At 37.3% G+C, this 21,373-nt stretch overlaps 2 protein-coding genes across 2 annotated transcripts; both read left to right on the forward strand.

The window, feature by feature from the left end:
• The first annotated feature begins 4,591 nt into the window (after window positions 1-4,591).
• LOC133705782 (glycine-rich cell wall structural protein 2-like) lies at window positions 4,592-10,474 on the forward strand. The gene is made up of 2 exons (XM_062131165.1): window positions 4,592-5,029; window positions 9,927-10,474. The coding sequence occupies exons 1-2, from the start codon at window positions 4,687-4,689 to the stop codon at window positions 10,472-10,474; spliced, it is 891 nt and encodes a 296-aa protein (XP_061987149.1). The 5' UTR covers window positions 4,592-4,686.
• Window positions 10,475-15,068: 4,594 nt separating this feature from the next.
• Window positions 15,069-20,951, forward strand: LOC133705784 (glycine-rich cell wall structural protein 2-like). Its single transcript, XM_062131166.1, has 2 exons — window positions 15,069-15,506; window positions 20,404-20,951. Exons 1-2 carry the CDS (start codon window positions 15,164-15,166, stop codon window positions 20,949-20,951), a joined length of 891 nt encoding a protein of 296 aa, XP_061987150.1. The 5' UTR covers window positions 15,069-15,163.
• The last annotated feature ends 422 nt before the right edge of the window (window positions 20,952-21,373 follow it).

Below are 21,373 nucleotides of genomic sequence, written 5' to 3' on the forward strand. Positions count from 1 at the left end.
AGCTTGCCATGAACACAGAGGTTACCTTTTCTTCTGTATTCTGAAATAAAATTGCAGGAGCTCACACATGCGTGCATATTTTCTGTTGGCGAGCAACTGCAACTGTGCATGTATGTCTACATATAAATCTCTTAATAAAGTCACTTTTTAGAGCACATTTTACTCTAAAAGTATATTTTATAGATAATCTCTCCTCAAACCCTAATAAAAAGTGAGTATATCATTTCCATAAAAACAGGATTTCATCACAAAAAAGAACTTCAAATACAATTAAAAGAAAGGAGCTTGAACTTTTGAAAATGTCTTTGACTTGAGAACAATCCGACGGACAATGGTGTAGGGATTCCTGAAGCCTAGAGAAAATATATGGGTGGAAAAGAATTCCAAATTTAACCATCCACGTTAGAAGAACCTAACACCTATTTTTGGGAATCACCTCACCTCTTCAGTCTCTAATTTGTTATTGCTAATCTAGTTGCTTTTAATTTATCCAGAATACATGTCTGTTCTCCAATCAATTTATAACACGGGTCTATCTCATTTTGATTTCAAGTTTAGTTTTCTCCACGGTCAAGTAATTACGAATCAGAATTCCTGTAAACTTTTTTTCGCAGAATGTTTAAATCCTGAAATGATTTCATAGCTTAATGTTAATCGATATAAAAGTAGCAATCATCACATTGTAAATTTGTGACCGAAATTTATTGATTTCAAGTTTGGTAATCAGTGGAAATATGTATTACTTCGACTATGAACTTTATTCATGGATTTTCATGTGCATTGTAAATAATAAAAAAAAGGGGTAGGTTCTCCCCTCAAACCCGACAAATGAAGGGGAGTCCTCAATTCTACGTATGACAGCTACAACCTTTCCAATTTTTGTAGCCATTTTTCGCCTTGTTGTGATGCAATCACACACTATTCAATCAAAACCAAGTGCAGATTGTTTTCGAAGAAACTCTTTGTAAGCCATGTGCTAGCATTTTTCGCTGCATCTGAAGGGATTGTTTTTGGAAGATTTGGCTGTAAGATTTATAAATATGTGAAAATTCTGGAGGTGAATTTCTTGGCTGAGCTCCTAAGAAGCTTTTGCTACCCTCTCAAAGTTCATTTACAGGTGTATTCATGCTCTATCTGTATTTGTATCTCATTTTAGTTATCATATTTGCTTCAAATTGTCCATCGGGTGTCGAATTCAAGCACCCAATACTGCTTCTAACAGTTTGTGACCGCTACATGTTCATTTTAAACTTGTTCTTTGTGGTATCGGCATAGACATTATGTTTATTTTGAGCACTCAGCTTCTTGTTTTTTCAATTTGTCTTTGTAATATAAAGATGATAACTAATTACAAAAATATACATATGTTCTTATTTCTTTCACACTATGCTTTTTAATGTATTTTGATCTTATTGGAAGTTGTTCTTACGAGTTTGACGTGCCTAAGAGATTTTGTGAATTGATTGATAAAAGATAAGAATTTATGCATTTTACGTTTCAGATCATACTTCTTCTAACAGGTTTTTCATCGAGTTATAATTTCAGAATGTGAGCATTTGATGTGTAAAAGTTAAAAGTACACATATAAGGCTTTTGAGGAAGATATCATGGGCAGAAATTCGAGTTCATTTGGATCTCTAATCAGAATTGCAAAATCGAGCTCATATCCTACTTAAAGCAGGATTCTCTCTTTGCACGCTACAGATTCAAATGAGCATATCTAGAGCTACAGATATTAAAATCATGCGATTCAAAGCTAAACATCATCTACACATCTAGGAATACAAATTTTATGGGGGATGCCGAGTCAGATAAAATCGCTTTGAAGGCAAACATTTAGGCACAGGCTAAAGGACAAGATTGGTCTCCTGATCTGATGAGAAAACTAACGGCGAGGAGCATCCCATTATGATTGAGAGTCTGACATAGAAATGATAGGGCATAGGACCCAAGAAAAGTGCAAATCAAGTCTCTAACATTTCATGAATGAAAGAATACAGCTGGAATGGCCGGATATTACAAGAAACCAAGTCAGAAAACAAAGTCTAAGTGGCAGTAGAGTCTAAATTGCAGCAGAATTATTACAGCAGCAGAGTTAGATTTCAACACAAATTCTGAGGGATTTAACTAATCTTAATGGCCAGATAAAGAAGAAGGAATACGTAATATTAAGGACTCCTGATCAGGAGAAGAATCCTAACAAAAGACAGCAGCTGAGGGAGGGAATAAAGGAAACAAATCACGTCAGAATACTCTCTTCTTCTTCTTCTTCTTCTTCTTCTTCTCTACAACGTGCTTTTCTCTTTATTTGTTAATTTTCCAGCAACTATGAACTGAACTTTGGCTTTGAGTTCAAGGGGAATAGACATCATCCTCATTATTAAGTTGTGAGAAGTAACGTTCTTCTCATTGTAATTCTTTCATATTCAAGTACTTATTTAGCCTTAGTTTCTTTCAATTCATAATTGTTGTCGGGGACTAGAATAAGAAGAAACAAAGGAGTTAACTTGATTGCTGGAACTATCACTTTAATTTATTAGGGAGGGGTACGCCAAGTTAAATTGCTCAAGCTTTTGAACGATTGCTTCGAATAAATTTTACAGACTTTTCTCTTAAGGCTACTGCCGAGTGAATTAAAGTTGCTTTTCAATATTAAATTTGCTTGATGGAAAAAAAAAATGATTAGAAAGCTTTATCTAATTAATTTACTCATAATCTTCTCGATTCCCCTTAACTTTAAAAGGCATCAAATTCGTTTTCTTGAATTGAAATGATATTTATTTTACTTTGATGATCAATAAATTTATGGGAATGGATGTCTAGACCTTTGAACTGAGCCAACGCCATATTAATTTAGTATTTTTATTTTTAGAATTTTGTTTCTTTAATTTTTTTATTCAAATCCCCCGTTCTTTTTTTTATTTCAGTATGTTGTAGGAAGATTGAATGAAATTTGTCTTGTGTTCGACCTGCTTTTCACAATCATACTACAAATTTATTTTATTTATGAAAGTAAAGTTAAAATTACATTTTAGTGGTTTTGAAGAGGGACCAAAAGGCATTTTCGTTGTCTCGGGCCCGGGCACTATATGGATTTCGAATGGCAATGCAGAACATCCATCCTGGTAGAGCTTTGTTCTCTGATTCTTTTAAACAGTACATGAAAACCTTGCTAAGAGGATTAGAAGTACTGTCTGGGCCTGTGTTCCTGTTGGAACACATCCTTTTAACGATTTCTCACTCTTCTCCATTTTAAGTTCCAAGATTTTTGCAGAGAGACGTGTTGCTTTTGCTTGTAGTATCTTTTTTCTCAGGAAGGTAACGTTCTTTAAATACAACAACAAAAGACTGTTATATGTTATTTGTGATATTTGATCTTTCTTTCTTTTTTTTCCTCGTATTGCATTCATATATATTGCATATTAAGATTTCATACAATGTTTGTGTATTGTTGGTCTCTGCTTCTGCGGTGTTTTCTGGCATAAAAAGAGAGCCTTGATGCCAAGTTTGACATTCTCGAATGGACTGATCTAGAGATGAGGGGCTGCGTTGTGAACTTTGCTTGCCTTCTTTATAGGTGAGATTTTTCTCTCTTGTTCTCTTTTCTTTATGTATATTTTAATTGTTGGCTTCAATAGTTGAGCCACTGTTAGATGTACTCTTCTAGTGGTTCTAATATACTGACTGCTATCTTCACCAAGGAATCTGAAATTCCATGTCCACTTCTAATGTATATACAGCATGCTGGTCACCAGTAATTCAGAATAGCAGATCACTCTTACACAGACTTAAAAAAGCATGGCATCGAGTATGGAACTGAAATTCAATTTGTGCAAGAATAGAAGACTGTTCAGTATATCAACCATGCAGATGGCCTAACATTCAACTCGCAGTGATGCAAGGATGGTGTGCTTTAACACCCCAGAACAGGCACCAAGGTTTTTAATTACAAGTCAGACATTCGAACACGGTTTCTAAGTACAGATCTATTTATATTCAGTGATGCAAAGTGTCTATGATATTGTGGGAAAAGAAATTTAAATCTATTAATTCATAAGTACCGTAACAGCAATAAGAAATATTGACTGAACAACCCAGTTTGTTGTGCAAGGTTTGCCCATTGTTAGCACACACGCAGAGTAGAAAGATATCTGTGTACATAAATCCTTGTAGTAGTTGATGAACATATTCTCAAGGAGACAAAGGTTAAGATAAACAAACCACTAGACAAGCGCTAGTGTACGAAAATTCCATGTACGCCGTCGAAGTGGACTTCAAATAAAAAATATACTAAAACATTTTGGGTGGATTAGAGAAGTGTGTTTGTTTATCTTTTTTCCATTTCGGTTCCTTAACTTTTGTTTTCATCAATTGAGTCCTCCACAGTACCGCCACCCTCCACAGAAACAGAAACCCAAAACACGCGTTCCTTTCTATAATAGGTAAGATTACCAAGTGATCGAGAGGTCCTAGGAATTTAAGAAACCTTTCAAAAACCGTGTCTCGTTACCTTTACAATTCATGCCATACTTTTCAGAAACCTTGTCTTGTTACCTTATTCACAATGCCTATATATAGGGTTGCCACTTCAAGCATTTCCAGTCAACAAAACATACTGGTTTCTCATATAGCGAGTGACACGCATAAACATACAGATACGTTGAGCCGTGAGAGTATAATCTGGAAATGGCAAGCCCAAGAGCGTTAGGGACTGCTTTCCTGATCTTGCTTATTGCAGACATCGCCTTCGCTGCTAGGACACTGCAGTCAATTAGTGGAGGCGGAGGTGGAGGGCAGGGAGGAGGTGGTGGTGGTGGATCTGGATCAGGACTTGGGTCAGGTTATGGTTCTGGGTCTGGATCCGGGAGCGGTGAAGGATATGGTGCTGGTGGTCGTGGAGGAGGCGGGGGCGGGGGAAGTGGCGGAGGCGGAGGTGGTGGCAGCGGCGGAGGCAACGGGTCAGGTTCTGGCTATGGGTCTGGTAGCGGCTCAGGCTATGGTTCTGGTAGTGGGATAGGTGGCGGCAAAGGTGGTGGTGGTGGTGGTGGCAGTGGAGGTGGTGGTGGTGGTGGTGGAGGTCAAGGCTCTGGATCAGGAAGTGGGTCAGGCTATGGAAGTGGAAGTGGAAGCGGAAGCGGTGGTGGCAAGGGTGGGAATGGAAGTGGAGGAGGAGGAGGAGAAGGAGGTGGTGGGGGTGGAGGAGGAGGAACTGGCTCTGGCTCTGGCTCAGGTTATGGTAGCGGGTCTGGTTATGGCTCTGGATATGGAGGAGGGAAAGGCAATTAAAGCTTGCCATGAACACAGAGGATACCTTTTCTTTTGTATTCTGAAATAAAATCGCAGGAGCTCACCCATAGCATGTCTCACTGTCGATGAAGTCACTTTTTCAAATGCTATAAATAAAAGAACACATTTTACTCTAAGAATATATCTTATAGATAATCTCTCCACAAAACCAAATCGAATGCGCATGTTTCGTTTCCATAAGAACAATTAGATCTCATCACAAAAAAAAAAAAAAAAAAAATTAATAAAATTAAAAGAAAAGAGCTTGTAATTTCTAAAATTGAAAATCTTCTTCTGGAGATCAGGATAGACGCAGTGCTAACTTTCAATGCAGAGTAAAAATATTCAACCTCGATATATGACTGTCAAAAAGAATTTTTGAGTAAAAATCTGACCTGGTTAATGAAGTCGAGTCATCTTAATTTGGTATGAAAAACTACTTCCTCTCTCTATGGAAATGTCACTCTAGAGTTTTTGATCCCTCACCGAAAGCGGCTAAAAGGCCATTAGAAGTTGCAAAAAGTGAGCTTTACAACCAAAGAACCACCTGTAGACAAGACCTAGTAGTATTTCATGAAAAGGCCATTCTTCGAATCAGAAACGTAAAATTAAGTGATCTAGAATGACAACCACATCCTGCATCAGCATTCGATGCTTCCAGTCATAAGACAAGCTATATACTATTTCCTGCACTACTGGATTTATTGCCCATTTATAAGAAATTAAGAGATTACAAAATCTGAAATGTCAAGATGAGGATTAACTAAACAAGATTCAGAAGGAAATATTTCGGCAAATTTCCATTTTAGCTATGGCAAAGTATCCTTTGAAAGCACAGCTCAGACGTAAAACATGTGTTAGTTTAAAAGTTACTAATAATTGTATCAAGAAGATAAACATGGTTACATCTAATATTAAGACAAGCCAACAGAGCCTAATCCAACAACTGTTTCCAGAAACTGAAAATTGCACCCTGTGAAGAATTTCCTATACTTTCTATACTGAAGAGTTTCCCTTCCTTGTTTCTCCTTCCATCACAGTTTCTGCTTACCGAATTCGAGAAACACTGGATAAATTAGGAAATTGCAAGGTCCACGGAGAAATTTGCAACAAAAAATAGTTCAGATCATGGTCAAAGGCTAACCTGTCTCCCTCTCAGAAGCTTAGGATACCTTCCGCATTATCATGTCCTCAGCCGCATGGATGGCCCTCTGTGATTGTAATTTTCCTGCCAAAGAGTACAGAAAACAACAGAATTAAAACCCTCGCCCCTCTGTGATTGTAATTTTCCTGCCAAAGAGTACAGAAAACAACAGAATTAAAACCCTCGCCTCTTCAAAACACATTTTTAGCAGTAAACTGATTCACTCAAAATCCATTCCCATGCCTATCATTTGTTCCAGACATCAAATCACCCCTGTCTGATATTTTTATCGAACCTCCACTATTCTGCCAAAACAGAGTGCTATGCATCAAACAACAACAACAACAACAATAATAATTGTGTTAACCCATTTTGACCTTATTTTTTGTATATATTAGAAAAATACAAATATATATATATATATATATATATATATATATATCTTTTCATTAAATTTAATTAATGTTAATCATTTTGTTATTTTTATTATTTTTTAAATCTTTGTGTGTTAAAAATAAATCATAAAAAAACAAATAAAAAAATCTAGAAGATAAGAAAATAAAAAATATATATAAAAAAAATCACAGTAATTAGGATGGAAGTTGTGCCAGTATCAAAGACAAAAATAAAGTATGAGGATTTTTGGCTTGTAATTGAGGTTTGAATTGAAGAGAAAATTGAGGAAAAAACAAGTTTAATTTGATTTAATTTGGCTAGGATTGAAAGAAATATGAAAATTCAATGATGTTTTTGAAATAAATAGTCAAATTTAGAAATAACCAAGGATGAATTTGAACCAAGAGATAAATCTGGAGGTTTAAATTAATTCAATTAGGACACAATTGAAAAGGAAAAAGAAGATTTAGGGCAAATTCTATTAGAATTGAAAGAAATTACAAATAAAAGGACTTTAATTAGAAGAAGGAAATATTCCAAGGATCAATTGAATTTGCTTTATATAACTTTGTTTTAGTCCCATTCTTTTCAGTCCAACCAATTCAGTCCAATTAACCTCAGTTCAGTCCAATTGAATTCAATTAATTCAACTCAGCCCAATTTAATCCAATGATTTTGTCAAATTAATTCCATTTAATCCCTAATTAATTCATGATTCAGATTCTCTAAGGGTCCAAAATCCCAGCTGATTGTACTCAATCAATTTTCTAGCAAATCAAGCCCAAATTGATTTTTCAGAATGGCAGCCCCCTCTCCATTTAAAACACCAGCACAACACAAGAAGGAGAGGAGAAGGACGAACAAAGCCTCTCATTCACGAACCCAAAAAGGAGCAGACTGAAAAACCCCTCAGCATCAACCTTAATATTGCCAACCAATCTCCCTATCAAATTGAAAATCTCCTTCTGGAGCTCAGGATATATAGACGCAGTGCTAATTAACTTTGAATGCAGTGGAAAAAAAGAACATGTCACAAGTGAAAATACTCAACCTCGATACATGACTGTCAAAAAAAATTTCTGAGTAAAAGTCTGACCTGATTAATGGAGTCGAGTCATCTTCGGTATGAAAAATTACTTGCCTCTCTCTACGGAAATGTCACACCGAGTTTTTGATCCCTCACCGAAGGCGGCCAGTAGGCCATTAGAAGTTGCGTAGTGAGCTTGTTGATTGTGAACAACTCAATGCTAAAATAGTTAAATTCCTCTGATTTGTAATGGAAACAAGATCATAGATAGATGATACATCTGCTCTCACTTATTTGCCTCATATTCTCGTATTCTCGCAGATGATCCGTCTTCTCCTCCTTTTTCATTACTTTTATTTTAGATTAATTATATTCAAATTTATAAATATTTAAATTTATAACAAATATTTGATTTTTATATTAATTTATTTTATTTTAATTATTTTTCTATTTCTGTTTAATAGTTTTTAAAAATATATATATTTTAAATTATTACTAACATGGCTATGGATGGTCTAAGACTATTGGTACACTCTAGAAAATTAGAAAAGAATTACTCAAAATGTCACCGCCACTATTTACTCACCAATGAAATAACATATGGTCTATTTGGCGGTTATATATCAAATTCACCGAAGAAAATACCGACGGACAAAAAAGATTATGTCGGTGATATGTAATATTCATCGATGGAGATCTTGGTGGAATGAAGTGTGTTAAATTTTTTTTGCGTGCTGTGTCTGTCAGCAAATCCATCGATAAAATTATTACCGACATATCACAAATCACAGACGAGAGTTTTTTTGATGAATGATTTATGTCAGGGAGCCGATTAGGAAAATTCATCCCGTCAAACTATGAATATAAATATGAACAGAAAATTCCGTCGGAGATAGTGCTCTCTTCAACAATCACACCAAAGTTGAAAAGGATTGGCATTTGCTATTAACATGTTTTGTTCAAGAAAAAATGTGGAAGAAAAAAAAGAGGATATGTTTCAAGTCACAACCACTATTAATTAGTAAAGATAATTCAGAGTAGAAGATCCCCAATAACAAAAAATAAATAAGTACTGTTCTTGTACTCTTACATAGACTTATTAAAGCATGCCATTAAAGGATGTGATGATCTGTGCATGTATATGGAACTTAAATCCAATCTGTGCAAGAATAGAAAACTGTTCAGTATATCAACCACGCAGATGGCCTAACATTCTGCTAGCAGTGATGCAAGGATGGTGTGCTTTCATACAGTACCAGAACAGGCACCAAGGTTTTTAATTATAAGTCAGACATTCGAACGCGGTTTTTAAGCACAGGTCTATTTATATTCAATGGTGGAATATGTCTATGATATTGTGGGAAAAGAAATATAATTCCAAGCTAGTGTACCAGAAATAAGAAATATTGACTGAACAACCCAGTTTGTTGTGCAAGCTTAGCCCATTGTTAGCATACACGCAGAGTAGAAAGATATCTACCGCTAGCGGGTCAACTAGTTATGCTTAAGGAGACAATATCGTCAGCATAAATCACCGCAGGACAGCTACCAGTACATGGAAAACAAATACGTGTACTCAAGAGTGGAGCTCAAATATGAACAGAATGATAAAGAGTGGGAAATGCATGCTATTGGTCCCATCGCCGAAGTCAAATATTACAAGACACTTCTAAGTCAAAAAAGAAAAGGTGGGGATAAAGCTTGTATTCTATTGCATATACACAGAAACAGACGGTCCTCCACAGTACCGCCACCCCACCACCGACGCCCTCCTGTAAAAGTCAAGATTAACAAATGAGAGGCACTAGAAATTTAACAAACTTTTCAGAAACCATGTCTCGTCACCTTTACAATTAACGCCGAACTTTTCAAAAATCCTGTCTTGTTACCTTTACAATGCCTATATATAGGGTTACCACTTCAAGCATTTCCAGTCAACAGATCATACTTGTTTCTCATACACTGAGTGACACGCATATTAAACATATACATTGAGCCGTACGTGAGAGAATAATCTGGAAATGGCAAGCCCAAGAGTGTTAGGGACTGCTTTCCTGGTCTTGCTTATTGTAGACATCGCCTTTGCTGCTAGGACACTGCAGTCAATTAGTGGAGGTGGAGGTGGAGGGCAGGGAGGAGGTGGTGGTGGTGGCTCTGGATCAGGACTTGGGTCAGGTTACGGTTCTGGGTCTGGATCCGGGAGCGGTGAAGGATATGGTGCTGGTGGTCGTGGAGGAGGCGGGGGCGGGGGCAGTGGCGGGGGCGGAGGTGGTGGCAGCGGCGGAGGCAACGGGTCAGGTTCTGGCTATGGGTCTGGTAGCGGCTCAGGCTATGGTTCTGGTAGTGGGATAGGTGGTGGAAAAGGTGGCGGCGGCGGTGGCGGCAGTGGCGGCGGCGGCGGCGGCGGTGGAGGTCAAGGCTCTGGATCAGGAAGTGGGTCAGGCTATGGAAGTGGAAGTGGAAGTGGAAGCGGAAGCGGCGGTGGCAAGGGTGGGAAAGGAAGTGGAGGAGGAGGAGGAGGTGGTGGGGGTGGGGGAGGAGGATCTGGCTCAGGCTCAGGCTCAGGTTATGGAAGCGGGTCTGGTTATGGCTCTGGATATGGAGGAGGGAAAGGTAATTAAAGCTTGCCATGAACACAGAGGTTACCTTTTCTTCTGTATTCTGAAATAAAATTGCAGGAGCTCACACATGCGTGCATATTTTCTGTTGGCGAGCAACTGCAACTGTGCATGTATGTCTACATATAAATCTCTTAATAAAGTCACTTTTTAGAGCACATTTTACTCTAAAAGTATATTTTATAGATAATCTCTCCTCAAACCCTAATAAAAAGTGAGTATATCATTTCCATAAAAACAGGATTTCATCACAAAAAAGAACTTCAAATACAATTAAAAGAAAGGAGCTTGAACTTTTGAAAATGTCTTTGACTTGAGAACAATCCGACGGACAATGGTGTAGGGATTCCTGAAGCCTAGAGAAAATATATGGGTGGAAAAGAATTCCAAATTTAACCATCCACGTTAGAAGAACCTAACACCTATTTTTGGGAATCACCTCACCTCTTCAGTCTCTAATTTGTTATTGCTAATCTAGTTGCTTTTAATTTATCCAGAATACATGTCTGTTCTCCAATCAATTTATAACACGGGTCTATCTCATTTTGATTTCAAGTTTAGTTTTCTCCACGGTCAAGTAATTACGAATCAGAATTCCTGTAAACTTTTTTTCGCAGAATGTTTAAATCCTGAAATGATTTCATAGCTTAATGTTAATCGATATAAAAGTAGCAATCATCACATTGTAAATTTGTGACCGAAATTTATTGATTTCAAGTTTGGTAATCAGTGGAAATATGTATTACTTCGACTATGAACTTTATTCATGGATTTTCATGTGCATTGTAAATAATAAAAAAAAGGGGTAGGTTCTCCCCTCAAACCCGACAAATGAAGGGGAGTCCTCAATTCTACGTATGACAGCTACAACCTTTCCAATTTTTGTAGCCATTTTTCGCCTTGTTGTGATGCAATCACACACTATTCAATCAAAACCAAGTGCAGATTGTTTTCGAAGAAACTCTTTGTAAGCCATGTGCTAGCATTTTTCGCTGCATCTGAAGGGATTGTTTTTGGAAGATTTGGCTGTAAGATTTATAAATATGTGAAAATTCTGGAGGTGAATTTCTTGGCTGAGCTCCTAAGAAGCTTTTGCTACCCTCTCAAAGTTCATTTACAGGTGTATTCATGCTCTATCTGTATTTGTATCTCATTTTAGTTATCATATTTGCTTCAAATTGTCCATCGGGTGTCGAATTCAAGCACCCAATACTGCTTCTAACAGTTTGTGACCGCTACATGTTCATTTTAAACTTGTTCTTTGTGGTATCGGCATAGACATTATGTTTATTTTGAGCACTCAGCTTCTTGTTTTTTCAATTTGTCTTTGTAATATAAAGATGATAACTAATTACAAAAATATACATATGTTCTTATTTCTTTCACACTATGCTTTTTAATGTATTTTGATCTTATTGGAAGTTGTTCTTACGAGTTTGACGTGCCTAAGAGATTTTGTGAATTGATTGATAAAAGATAAGAATTTATGCATTTTACGTTTCAGATCATACTTCTTCTAACAGGTTTTTCATCGAGTTATAATTTCAGAATGTGAGCATTTGATGTGTAAAAGTTAAAAGTACACATATAAGGCTTTTGAGGAAGATATCATGGGCAGAAATTCGAGTTCATTTGGATCTCTAATCAGAATTGCAAAATCGAGCTCATATCCTACTTAAAGCAGGATTCTCTCTTTGCACGCTACAGATTCAAATGAGCATATCTAGAGCTACAGATATTAAAATCATGCGATTCAAAGCTAAACATCATCTACACATCTAGGAATACAAATTTTATGGGGGATGCCGAGTCAGATAAAATCGCTTTGAAGGCAAACATTTAGGCACAGGCTAAAGGACAAGATTGGTCTCCTGATCTGATGAGAAAACTAACGGCGAGGAGCATCCCATTATGATTGAGAGTCTGACATAGAAATGATAGGGCATAGGACCCAAGAAAAGTGCAAATCAAGTCTCTAACATTTCATGAATGAAAGAATACAGCTGGAATGGCCGGATATTACAAGAAACCAAGTCAGAAAACAAAGTCTAAGTGGCAGTAGAGTCTAAATTGCAGCAGAATTATTACAGCAGCAGAGTTAGATTTCAACACAAATTCTGAGGGATTTAACTAATCTTAATGGCCAGATAAAGAAGAAGGAATACGTAATATTAAGGACTCCTGATCAGGAGAAGAATCCTAACAAAAGACAGCAGCTGAGGGAGGGAATAAAGGAAACAAATCACGTCAGAATACTCTCTTCTTCTTCTTCTTCTTCTTCTTCTTCTTCTCTACAACGTGCTTTTCTCTTTATTTGTTAATTTTCCAGCAACTATGAACTGAACTTTGGCTTTGAGTTCAAGGGGAATAGACATCATCCTCATTATTAAGTTGTGAGAAGTAACGTTCTTCTCATTGTAATTCTTTCATATTCAAGTACTTATTTAGCCTTAGTTTCTTTCAATTCATAATTGTTGTCGGGGACTAGAATAAGAAGAAACAAAGGAGTTAACTTGATTGCTGGAACTATCACTTTAATTTATTAGGGAGGGGTACGCCAAGTTAAATTGCTCAAGCTTTTGAACGATTGCTTCGAATAAATTTTACAGACTTTTCTCTTAAGGCTACTGCCGAGTGAATTAAAGTTGCTTTTCAATATTAAATTTGCTTGATGGAAAAAAAAAATGATTAGAAAGCTTTATCTAATTAATTTACTCATAATCTTCTCGATTCCCCTTAACTTTAAAAGGCATCAAATTCGTTTTCTTGAATTGAAATGATATTTATTTTACTTTGATGATCAATAAATTTATGGGAATGGATGTCTAGACCTTTGAACTGAGCCAACGCCATATTAATTTAGTATTTTTATTTTTAGAATTTTGTTTCTTTAATTTTTTTATTCAAATCCCCCGTTCTTTTTTTTATTTCAGTATGTTGTAGGAAGATTGAATGAAATTTGTCTTGTGTTCGACCTGCTTTTCACAATCATACTACAAATTTATTTTATTTATGAAAGTAAAGTTAAAATTACATTTTAGTGGTTTTGAAGAGGGACCAAAAGGCATTTTCGTTGTCTCGGGCCCGGGCACTATATGGATTTCGAATGGCAATGCAGAACATCCATCCTGGTAGAGCTTTGTTCTCTGATTCTTTTAAACAGTACATGAAAACCTTGCTAAGAGGATTAGAAGTACTGTCTGGGCCTGTGTTCCTGTTGGAACACATCCTTTTAACGATTTCTCACTCTTCTCCATTTTAAGTTCCAAGATTTTTGCAGAGAGACGTGTTGCTTTTGCTTGTAGTATCTTTTTTCTCAGGAAGGTAACGTTCTTTAAATACAACAACAAAAGACTGTTATATGTTATTTGTGATATTTGATCTTTCTTTCTTTTTTTTCCTCGTATTGCATTCATATATATTGCATATTAAGATTTCATACAATGTTTGTGTATTGTTGGTCTCTGCTTCTGCGGTGTTTTCTGGCATAAAAAGAGAGCCTTGATGCCAAGTTTGACATTCTCGAATGGACTGATCTAGAGATGAGGGGCTGCGTTGTGAACTTTGCTTGCCTTCTTTATAGGTGAGATTTTTCTCTCTTGTTCTCTTTTCTTTATGTATATTTTAATTGTTGGCTTCAATAGTTGAGCCACTGTTAGATGTACTCTTCTAGTGGTTCTAATATACTGACTGCTATCTTCACCAAGGAATCTGAAATTCCATGTCCACTTCTAATGTATATACAGCATGCTGGTCACCAGTAATTCAGAATAGCAGATCACTCTTACACAGACTTAAAAAAGCATGGCATCGAGTATGGAACTGAAATTCAATTTGTGCAAGAATAGAAGACTGTTCAGTATATCAACCATGCAGATGGCCTAACATTCAACTCGCAGTGATGCAAGGATGGTGTGCTTTAACACCCCAGAACAGGCACCAAGGTTTTTAATTACAAGTCAGACATTCGAACACGGTTTCTAAGTACAGATCTATTTATATTCAGTGATGCAAAGTGTCTATGATATTGTGGGAAAAGAAATTTAAATCTATTAATTCATAAGTACCGTAACAGCAATAAGAAATATTGACTGAACAACCCAGTTTGTTGTGCAAGGTTTGCCCATTGTTAGCACACACGCAGAGTAGAAAGATATCTGTGTACATAAATCCTTGTAGTAGTTGATGAACATATTCTCAAGGAGACAAAGGTTAAGATAAACAAACCACTAGACAAGCGCTAGTGTACGAAAATTCCATGTACGCCGTCGAAGTGGACTTCAAATAAAAAATATACTAAAACATTTTGGGTGGATTAGAGAAGTGTGTTTGTTTATCTTTTTTCCATTTCGGTTCCTTAACTTTTGTTTTCATCAATTGAGTCCTCCACAGTACCGCCACCCTCCACAGAAACAGAAACCCAAAACACGCGTTCCTTTCTATAATAGGTAAGATTACCAAGTGATCGAGAGGTCCTAGGAATTTAAGAAACCTTTCAAAAACCGTGTCTCGTTACCTTTACAATTCATGCCATACTTTTCAGAAACCTTGTCTTGTTACCTTATTCACAATGCCTATATATAGGGTTGCCACTTCAAGCATTTCCAGTCAACAAAACATACTGGTTTCTCATATAGCGAGTGACACGCATAAACATACAGATACGTTGAGCCGTGAGAGTATAATCTGGAAATGGCAAGCCCAAGAGCGTTAGGGACTGCTTTCCTGATCTTGCTTATTGCAGACATCGCCTTCGCTGCTAGGACACTGCAGTCAATTAGTGGAGGCGGAGGTGGAGGGCAGGGAGGAGGTGGTGGTGGTGGATCTGGATCAGGACTTGGGTCAGGTTATGGTTCTGGGTCTGGATCCGGGAGCGGTGAAGGATATGGTGCTGGTGGTCGTGGAGGAGGCGGGGGCGGGGGAAGTGGCGGAGGCGGAGGTGGTGGCAGCGGCGGAGGCAACGGGTCAGGTTCTGGCTATGGGTCTGGTAGCGGCTCAGGCTATGGTTCTGGTAGTGGGATAGGTGGCGGCAAAGGTGGTGGTGGTGGTGGTGGCAGTGGAGGTGGTGGTGGTGGTGGTGGAGGTCAAGGCTCTGGATCAGGAAGTGGGTCAGGCTATGGAAGTGGAAGTGGAAGCGGAAGCGGTGGTGGCAAGGGTGGGAATGGAAGTGGAGGAGGAGGAGGAGAAGGAGGTGGTGGGGGTGGAGGAGGAGGAACTGGCTCTGGCTCTGGCTCAGGTTATGGTAGCGGGTCTGGTTATGGCTCTGGATATGGAGGAGGGAAAGGCAATTAAAGCTTGCCATGAACACAGAGGATACCTTTTCTTTTGTATTCTGAAATAAAATCGCAGGAGCTCACCCATAGCATGTCTCACTGTCGATGAAGTCACTTTTTCAAATGCTATAAATAAAAGAACACATTTTACTCTAAGAATATATCTTATAGATAATCTCTCCACAAAACCAAATCGAATGCGCATGTTTCGTTTCCATAAGAACAATTAGATCTCATCACAAAAAAAAAAAAAAAAAAAATTAATAAAATTAAAAGAAAAGAGCTTGTAATTTCTAAAATTGAAAATCTTCTTCTGGAGATCAGGATAGACGCAGTGCTAACTTTCAATGCAGAGTAAAAATATTCAACCTCGATATATGACTGTCAAAAAGAATTTTTGAGTAAAAATCTGACCTGGTTAATGAAGTCGAGTCATCTTAATTTGGTATGAAAAACTACTTCCTCTCTCTATGGAAATGTCACTCTAGAGTTTTTGATCCCTCACCGAAAGCGGCTAAAAGGCCATTAGAAGTTGCAAAAAGTGAGCTTTACAACCAAAGAACCACCTGTAGACAAGACCTAGTAGTATTTCATGAAAAGGCCATTCTTCGAATCAGAAACGTAAAATTAAGTGATCTAGAATGACAACCACATCCTGCATCAGCATTCGATGCTTCCAGTCATAAGACAAGCTATATACTATTTCCTGCACTACTGGATTTATTGCCCATTTATAAGAAATTAAGAGATTACAAAATCTGAAATGTCAAGATGAGGATTAACTAAACAAGATTCAGAAGGAAATATTTCGGCAAATTTCCATTTTAGCTATGGCAAAGTATCCTTTGAAAGCACAGCTCAGACGTAAAACATGTGTTAGTTTAAAAGTTACTAATAATTGTATCAAGAAGATAAACATGGTTACATCTAATATTAAGACAAGCCAACAGAGCCTAATCCAACAACTGTTTCCAGAAACTGAAAATTGCACCCTGTGAAGAATTTCCTATACTTTCTATACTGAAGAGTTTCCCTTCCTTGTTTCTCCTTCCATCACAGTTTCTGCTTACCGAATTCGAGAAACACTGGATAAATTAGGAAATTGCAAGGTCCACGGAGAAATTTGCAACAAAAAATAGTTCAGATCATGGTCAAAGGCTAACCTGTCTCCCTCTCAGAAGCTTAGGATACCTTCCGCATTATCATGTCCTCAGCCGCATGGATGGCCCTCTGTGATTGTAATTTTCCTGCCAAAGAGTACAGAAAACAACAGAATTAAAACCCTCGCCCCTCTGTGATTGTAATTTTCCTGCCAAAGAGTACAGAAAACAACAGAATTAAAACCCTCGCCTCTTCAAAACACATTTTTAGCAGTAAACTGATTCACTCAAAATCCATTCCCATGCCTATCATTTGTTCCAGACATCAAATCACCCCTGTCTGATATTTTTATCGAACCTCCACTATTCTGCCAAAACAGAGTGCTATGCATCAAACAACAACAACAACAACAATAATAATTGTGTTAACCCATTTTGACCTTATTTTTTGTATATATTAGAAAAATACAAATATATATATATATATATATATATATATATATATCTTTTCATTAAATTTAATTAATGTTAATCATTTTGTTATTTTTATTATTTTTTAAATCTTTGTGTGTTAAAAATAAATCATAAAAAAACAAATAAAAAAATCTAGAAGATAAGAAAATAAAAAATATATATAAAAAAAATCACAGTAATTAGGATGGAAGTTGTGCCAGTATCAAAGACAAAAATAAAGTATGAGGATTTTTGGCTTGTAATTGAGGTTTGAATTGAAGAGAAAATTGAGGAAAAAACAAGTTTAATTTGATTTAATTTGGCTAGGATTGAAAGAAATATGAAAATTCAATGATGTTTTTGAAATAAATAGTCAAATTTAGAAATAACCAAGGATGAATTTGAACCAAGAGATAAATCTGGAGGTTTAAATTAATTCAATTAGGACACAATTGAAAAGGAAAAAGAAGATTTAGGGCAAATTCTATTAGAATTGAAAGAAATTACAAATAAAAGGACTTTAATTAGAAGAAGGAAATATTCCAAGGATCAATTGAATTTGCTTTATATAACTTTGTTTTAGTCCCATTCTTTTCAGTCCAACCAATTCAGTCCAATTAACCTCAGTTCAGTCCAATTGAATTCAATTAATTCAACTCAGCCCAATTTAATCCAATGATTTTGTCAAATTAATTCCATTTAATCCCTAATTAATTCATGATTCAGATTCTCTAAGGGTCCAAAATCCCAGCTGATTGTACTCAATCAATTTTCTAGCAAATCAAGCCCAAATTGATTTTTCAGAATGGCAGCCCCCTCTCCATTTAAAACACCAGCACAACACAAGAAGGAGAGGAGAAGGACGAACAAAGCCTCTCATTCACGAACCCAAAAAGGAGCAGACTGAAAAACCCCTCAGCATCAACCTTAATATTGCCAACCAATCTCCCTATCAAATTGAAAATCTCCTTCTGGAGCTCAGGATATATAGACGCAGTGCTAATTAACTTTGAATGCAGTGGAAAAAAAGAACATGTCACAAGTGAAAATACTCAACCTCGATACATGACTGTCAAAAAAAATTTCTGAGTAAAAGTCTGACCTGATTAATGGAGTCGAGTCATCTTCGGTATGAAAAATTACTTGCCTCTCTCTACGGAAATGTCACACCGAGTTTTTGATCCCTCACCGAAGGCGGCCAGTAGGCCATTAGAAGTTGCGTAGTGAGCTTGTTGATTGTGAACAACTCAATGCTAAAATAGTTAAATTCCTCTGATTTGTAATGGAAACAAGATCATAGATAGATGATACATCTGCTCTCACTTATTTGCCTCATATTCTCGTATTCTCGCAGATGATCCGTCTTCTCCTCCTTTTTCATTACTTTTATTTTAGATTAATTATATTCAAATTTATAAATATTTAAATTTATAACAAATATTTGATTTTTATATTAATTTATTTTATTTTAATTATTTTTCTATTTCTGTTTAATAGTTTTTAAAAATATATATATTTTAAATTATTACTAACATGGCTATGGATGGTCTAAGACTATTGGTACACTCTAGAAAATTAGAAAAGAATTACTCAAAATGTCACCGCCACTATTTACTCACCAATGAAATAACATATGGTCTATTTGGCGGTTATATATCAAATTCACCGAAGAAAATACCGACGGACAAAAAAGATTATGTCGGTGATATGTAATATTCATCGATGGAGATCTTGGTGGAATGAAGTGTGTTAAATTTTTTTTGCGTGCTGTGTCTGTCAGCAAATCCATCGATAAAATTATTACCGACATATCACAAATCACAGACGAGAGTTTTTTTGATGAATGATTTATGTCAGGGAGCCGATTAGGAAAATTCATCCCGTCAAACTATGAATATAAATATGAACAGAAAATTCCGTCGGAGATAGTGCTCTCTTCAACAATCACACCAAAGTTGAAAAGGATTGGCATTTGCTATTAACATGTTTTGTTCAAGAAAAAATGTGGAAGAAAAAAAAGAGGATATGTTGCAAGTCACAACCACTATTAATTAGTAAAGATAATTCAGAGTAGAAGATCCCCAATAACAAAAAATAAATAAGTACTGTTCTTGTACTCTTACATAGACTTATTAAAGCATGCCATTAAAGGATGTGATGATCTGTGCATGTATATGGAACTTAAATCCAATCTGTGCAAGAATAGAAAACTGTTCAGTATATCAACCACGCAGATGGCCTAACATTCTGCTAGCAGTGATGCAAGGATGGTGTGCTTTCATACAGTACCAGAACAGGCACCAAGGTTTTTAATTATAAGTCAGACATTCGAACGCGGTTTTTAAGCACAGGTCTATTTATATTCAATGGTGGAATATGTCTATGATATTGTGGGAAAAGAAATATAATTCCAAGCTAGTGTACCAGAAATAAGAAATATTGACTGAACAACCCAGTTTGTTGTGCAAGCTTAGCCCATTGTTAGCATACACGCAGAGTAGAAAGATATCTACCGCTAGCGGGTCAACTAGTTATGCTTAAGGAGACAATATCGTCAGCATAAATCACCGCAGGACAGCTACCAGTACATGGAAAACAAATACGTGTACTCAAGAGTGGAGCTCAAATATGAACAGAATGATAAAGAGTGGGAAATGCATGCTATTGGTCCCATCGCCGAAGTCAAATATTACAAGACACTTCTAAGTCAAAAAAGAAAAGGTGGGGATAAAGCTTGTATTCTATTGCATATACACAGAAACAGACGGTCCTCCACAGTACCGCCACCCCACCACCGACGCCCTCCTGTAAAAGTCAAGATTAACAAATGAGAGGCACTAGAAATTTAACAAACTTTTCAGAAACCATGTCTCGTCACCTTTACAATTAACGCCGAACTTTTCAAAAATCCTGTCTTGTTACCTTTACAATGCCTATATATAGGGTTACCACTTCAAGCATTTCCAGTCAACAGATCATACTTGTTTCTCATACACTGAGTGACACGCATATTAAACATATACATTGAGCCGTACGTGAGAGAATAATCTGGAAATGGCAAGCCCAAGAGTGTTAGGGACTGCTTTCCTGGTCTTGCTTATTGTAGACATCGCCTTTGCTGCTAGGACACTGCAGTCAATTAGTGGAGGTGGAGGTGGAGGGCAGGGAGGAGGTGGTGGTGGTGGCTCTGGATCAGGACTTGGGTCAGGTTACGGTTCTGGGTCTGGATCCGGGAGCGGTGAAGGATATGGTGCTGGTGGTCGTGGAGGAGGCGGGGGCGGGGGCAGTGGCGGGGGCGGAGGTGGTGGCAGCGGCGGAGGCAACGGGTCAGGTTCTGGCTATGGGTCTGGTAGCGGCTCAGGCTATGGTTCTGGTAGTGGGATAGGTGGTGGAAAAGGTGGCGGCGGCGGTGGCGGCAGTGGCGGCGGCGGCGGCGGCGGTGGAGGTCAAGGCTCTGGATCAGGAAGTGGGTCAGGCTATGGAAGTGGAAGTGGAAGTGGAAGCGGAAGCGGCGGTGGCAAGGGTGGGAAAGGAAGTGGAGGAGGAGGAGGAGGTGGTGGGGGTGGGGGAGGAGGATCTGGCTCAGGCTCAGGCTCAGGTTATGGAAGCGGGTCTGGTTATGGCTCTGGATATGGAGGAGGGAAAGGTAATTAAAGCTTGCCATGAACACAGAGGTTACCTTTTCTTCTGTATTCTGAAATAAAATTGCAGGAGCTCACACATGCGTGCATATTTTCTGTTGGCGAGCAACTGCAACTGTGCATGTATGTCTACATATAAATCTCTTAATAAAGTCACTTTTTAGAGCAAATTTTACTCTAAAAGTATATTTTATAGATAATCTCTCCTCAAACCCTAATAAAAAGTGAGTATATCATTTCCATAAAAACAGGATTTCATCACAAAAAAGAACTTCAAATAAAATTAAAAGAAAGGAGCTTGAACTTTTGAAAATGTCTTTGACTTGAGAACAATCCGACGGACAATGGTGTAGGGATTCCTGAAGCCTAGAGAAAATATATGGGTGGAAAAGAATTCCAAATTTAACCATCCACGTTAGAAGAACCTAACACCTA

This window comes from Populus nigra, chromosome 10 (assembly GCF_951802175.1).
Source record: "Populus nigra chromosome 10, ddPopNigr1.1, whole genome shotgun sequence".
In the NCBI taxonomy this organism is placed as follows: Eukaryota; Viridiplantae; Streptophyta; class Magnoliopsida; order Malpighiales; family Salicaceae; genus Populus; species Populus nigra.

Bases quoted from the DNA above. Each gene is read 5' to 3' on its own strand.
- LOC133705784 (XM_062131166.1), top strand. From the start codon at position 15,164: ATGGCAAGCCCAAGAGCGTTAGGGACTGCTTTCCTGATCTTGCTTATT. The intron at 15,507-20,403 runs GTGGTGGTGGTG...TGCTTATTGTAG, and splicing joins TGGGATAGGTGGCGGCAAAG to ACATCGCCTTTGCTGCTAGG.
- LOC133705782 (XM_062131165.1), top strand. From the start codon at position 4,687: ATGGCAAGCCCAAGAGCGTTAGGGACTGCTTTCCTGATCTTGCTTATT. The intron at 5,030-9,926 runs GTGGTGGTGGTG...TGCTTATTGTAG, and splicing joins TGGGATAGGTGGCGGCAAAG to ACATCGCCTTTGCTGCTAGG.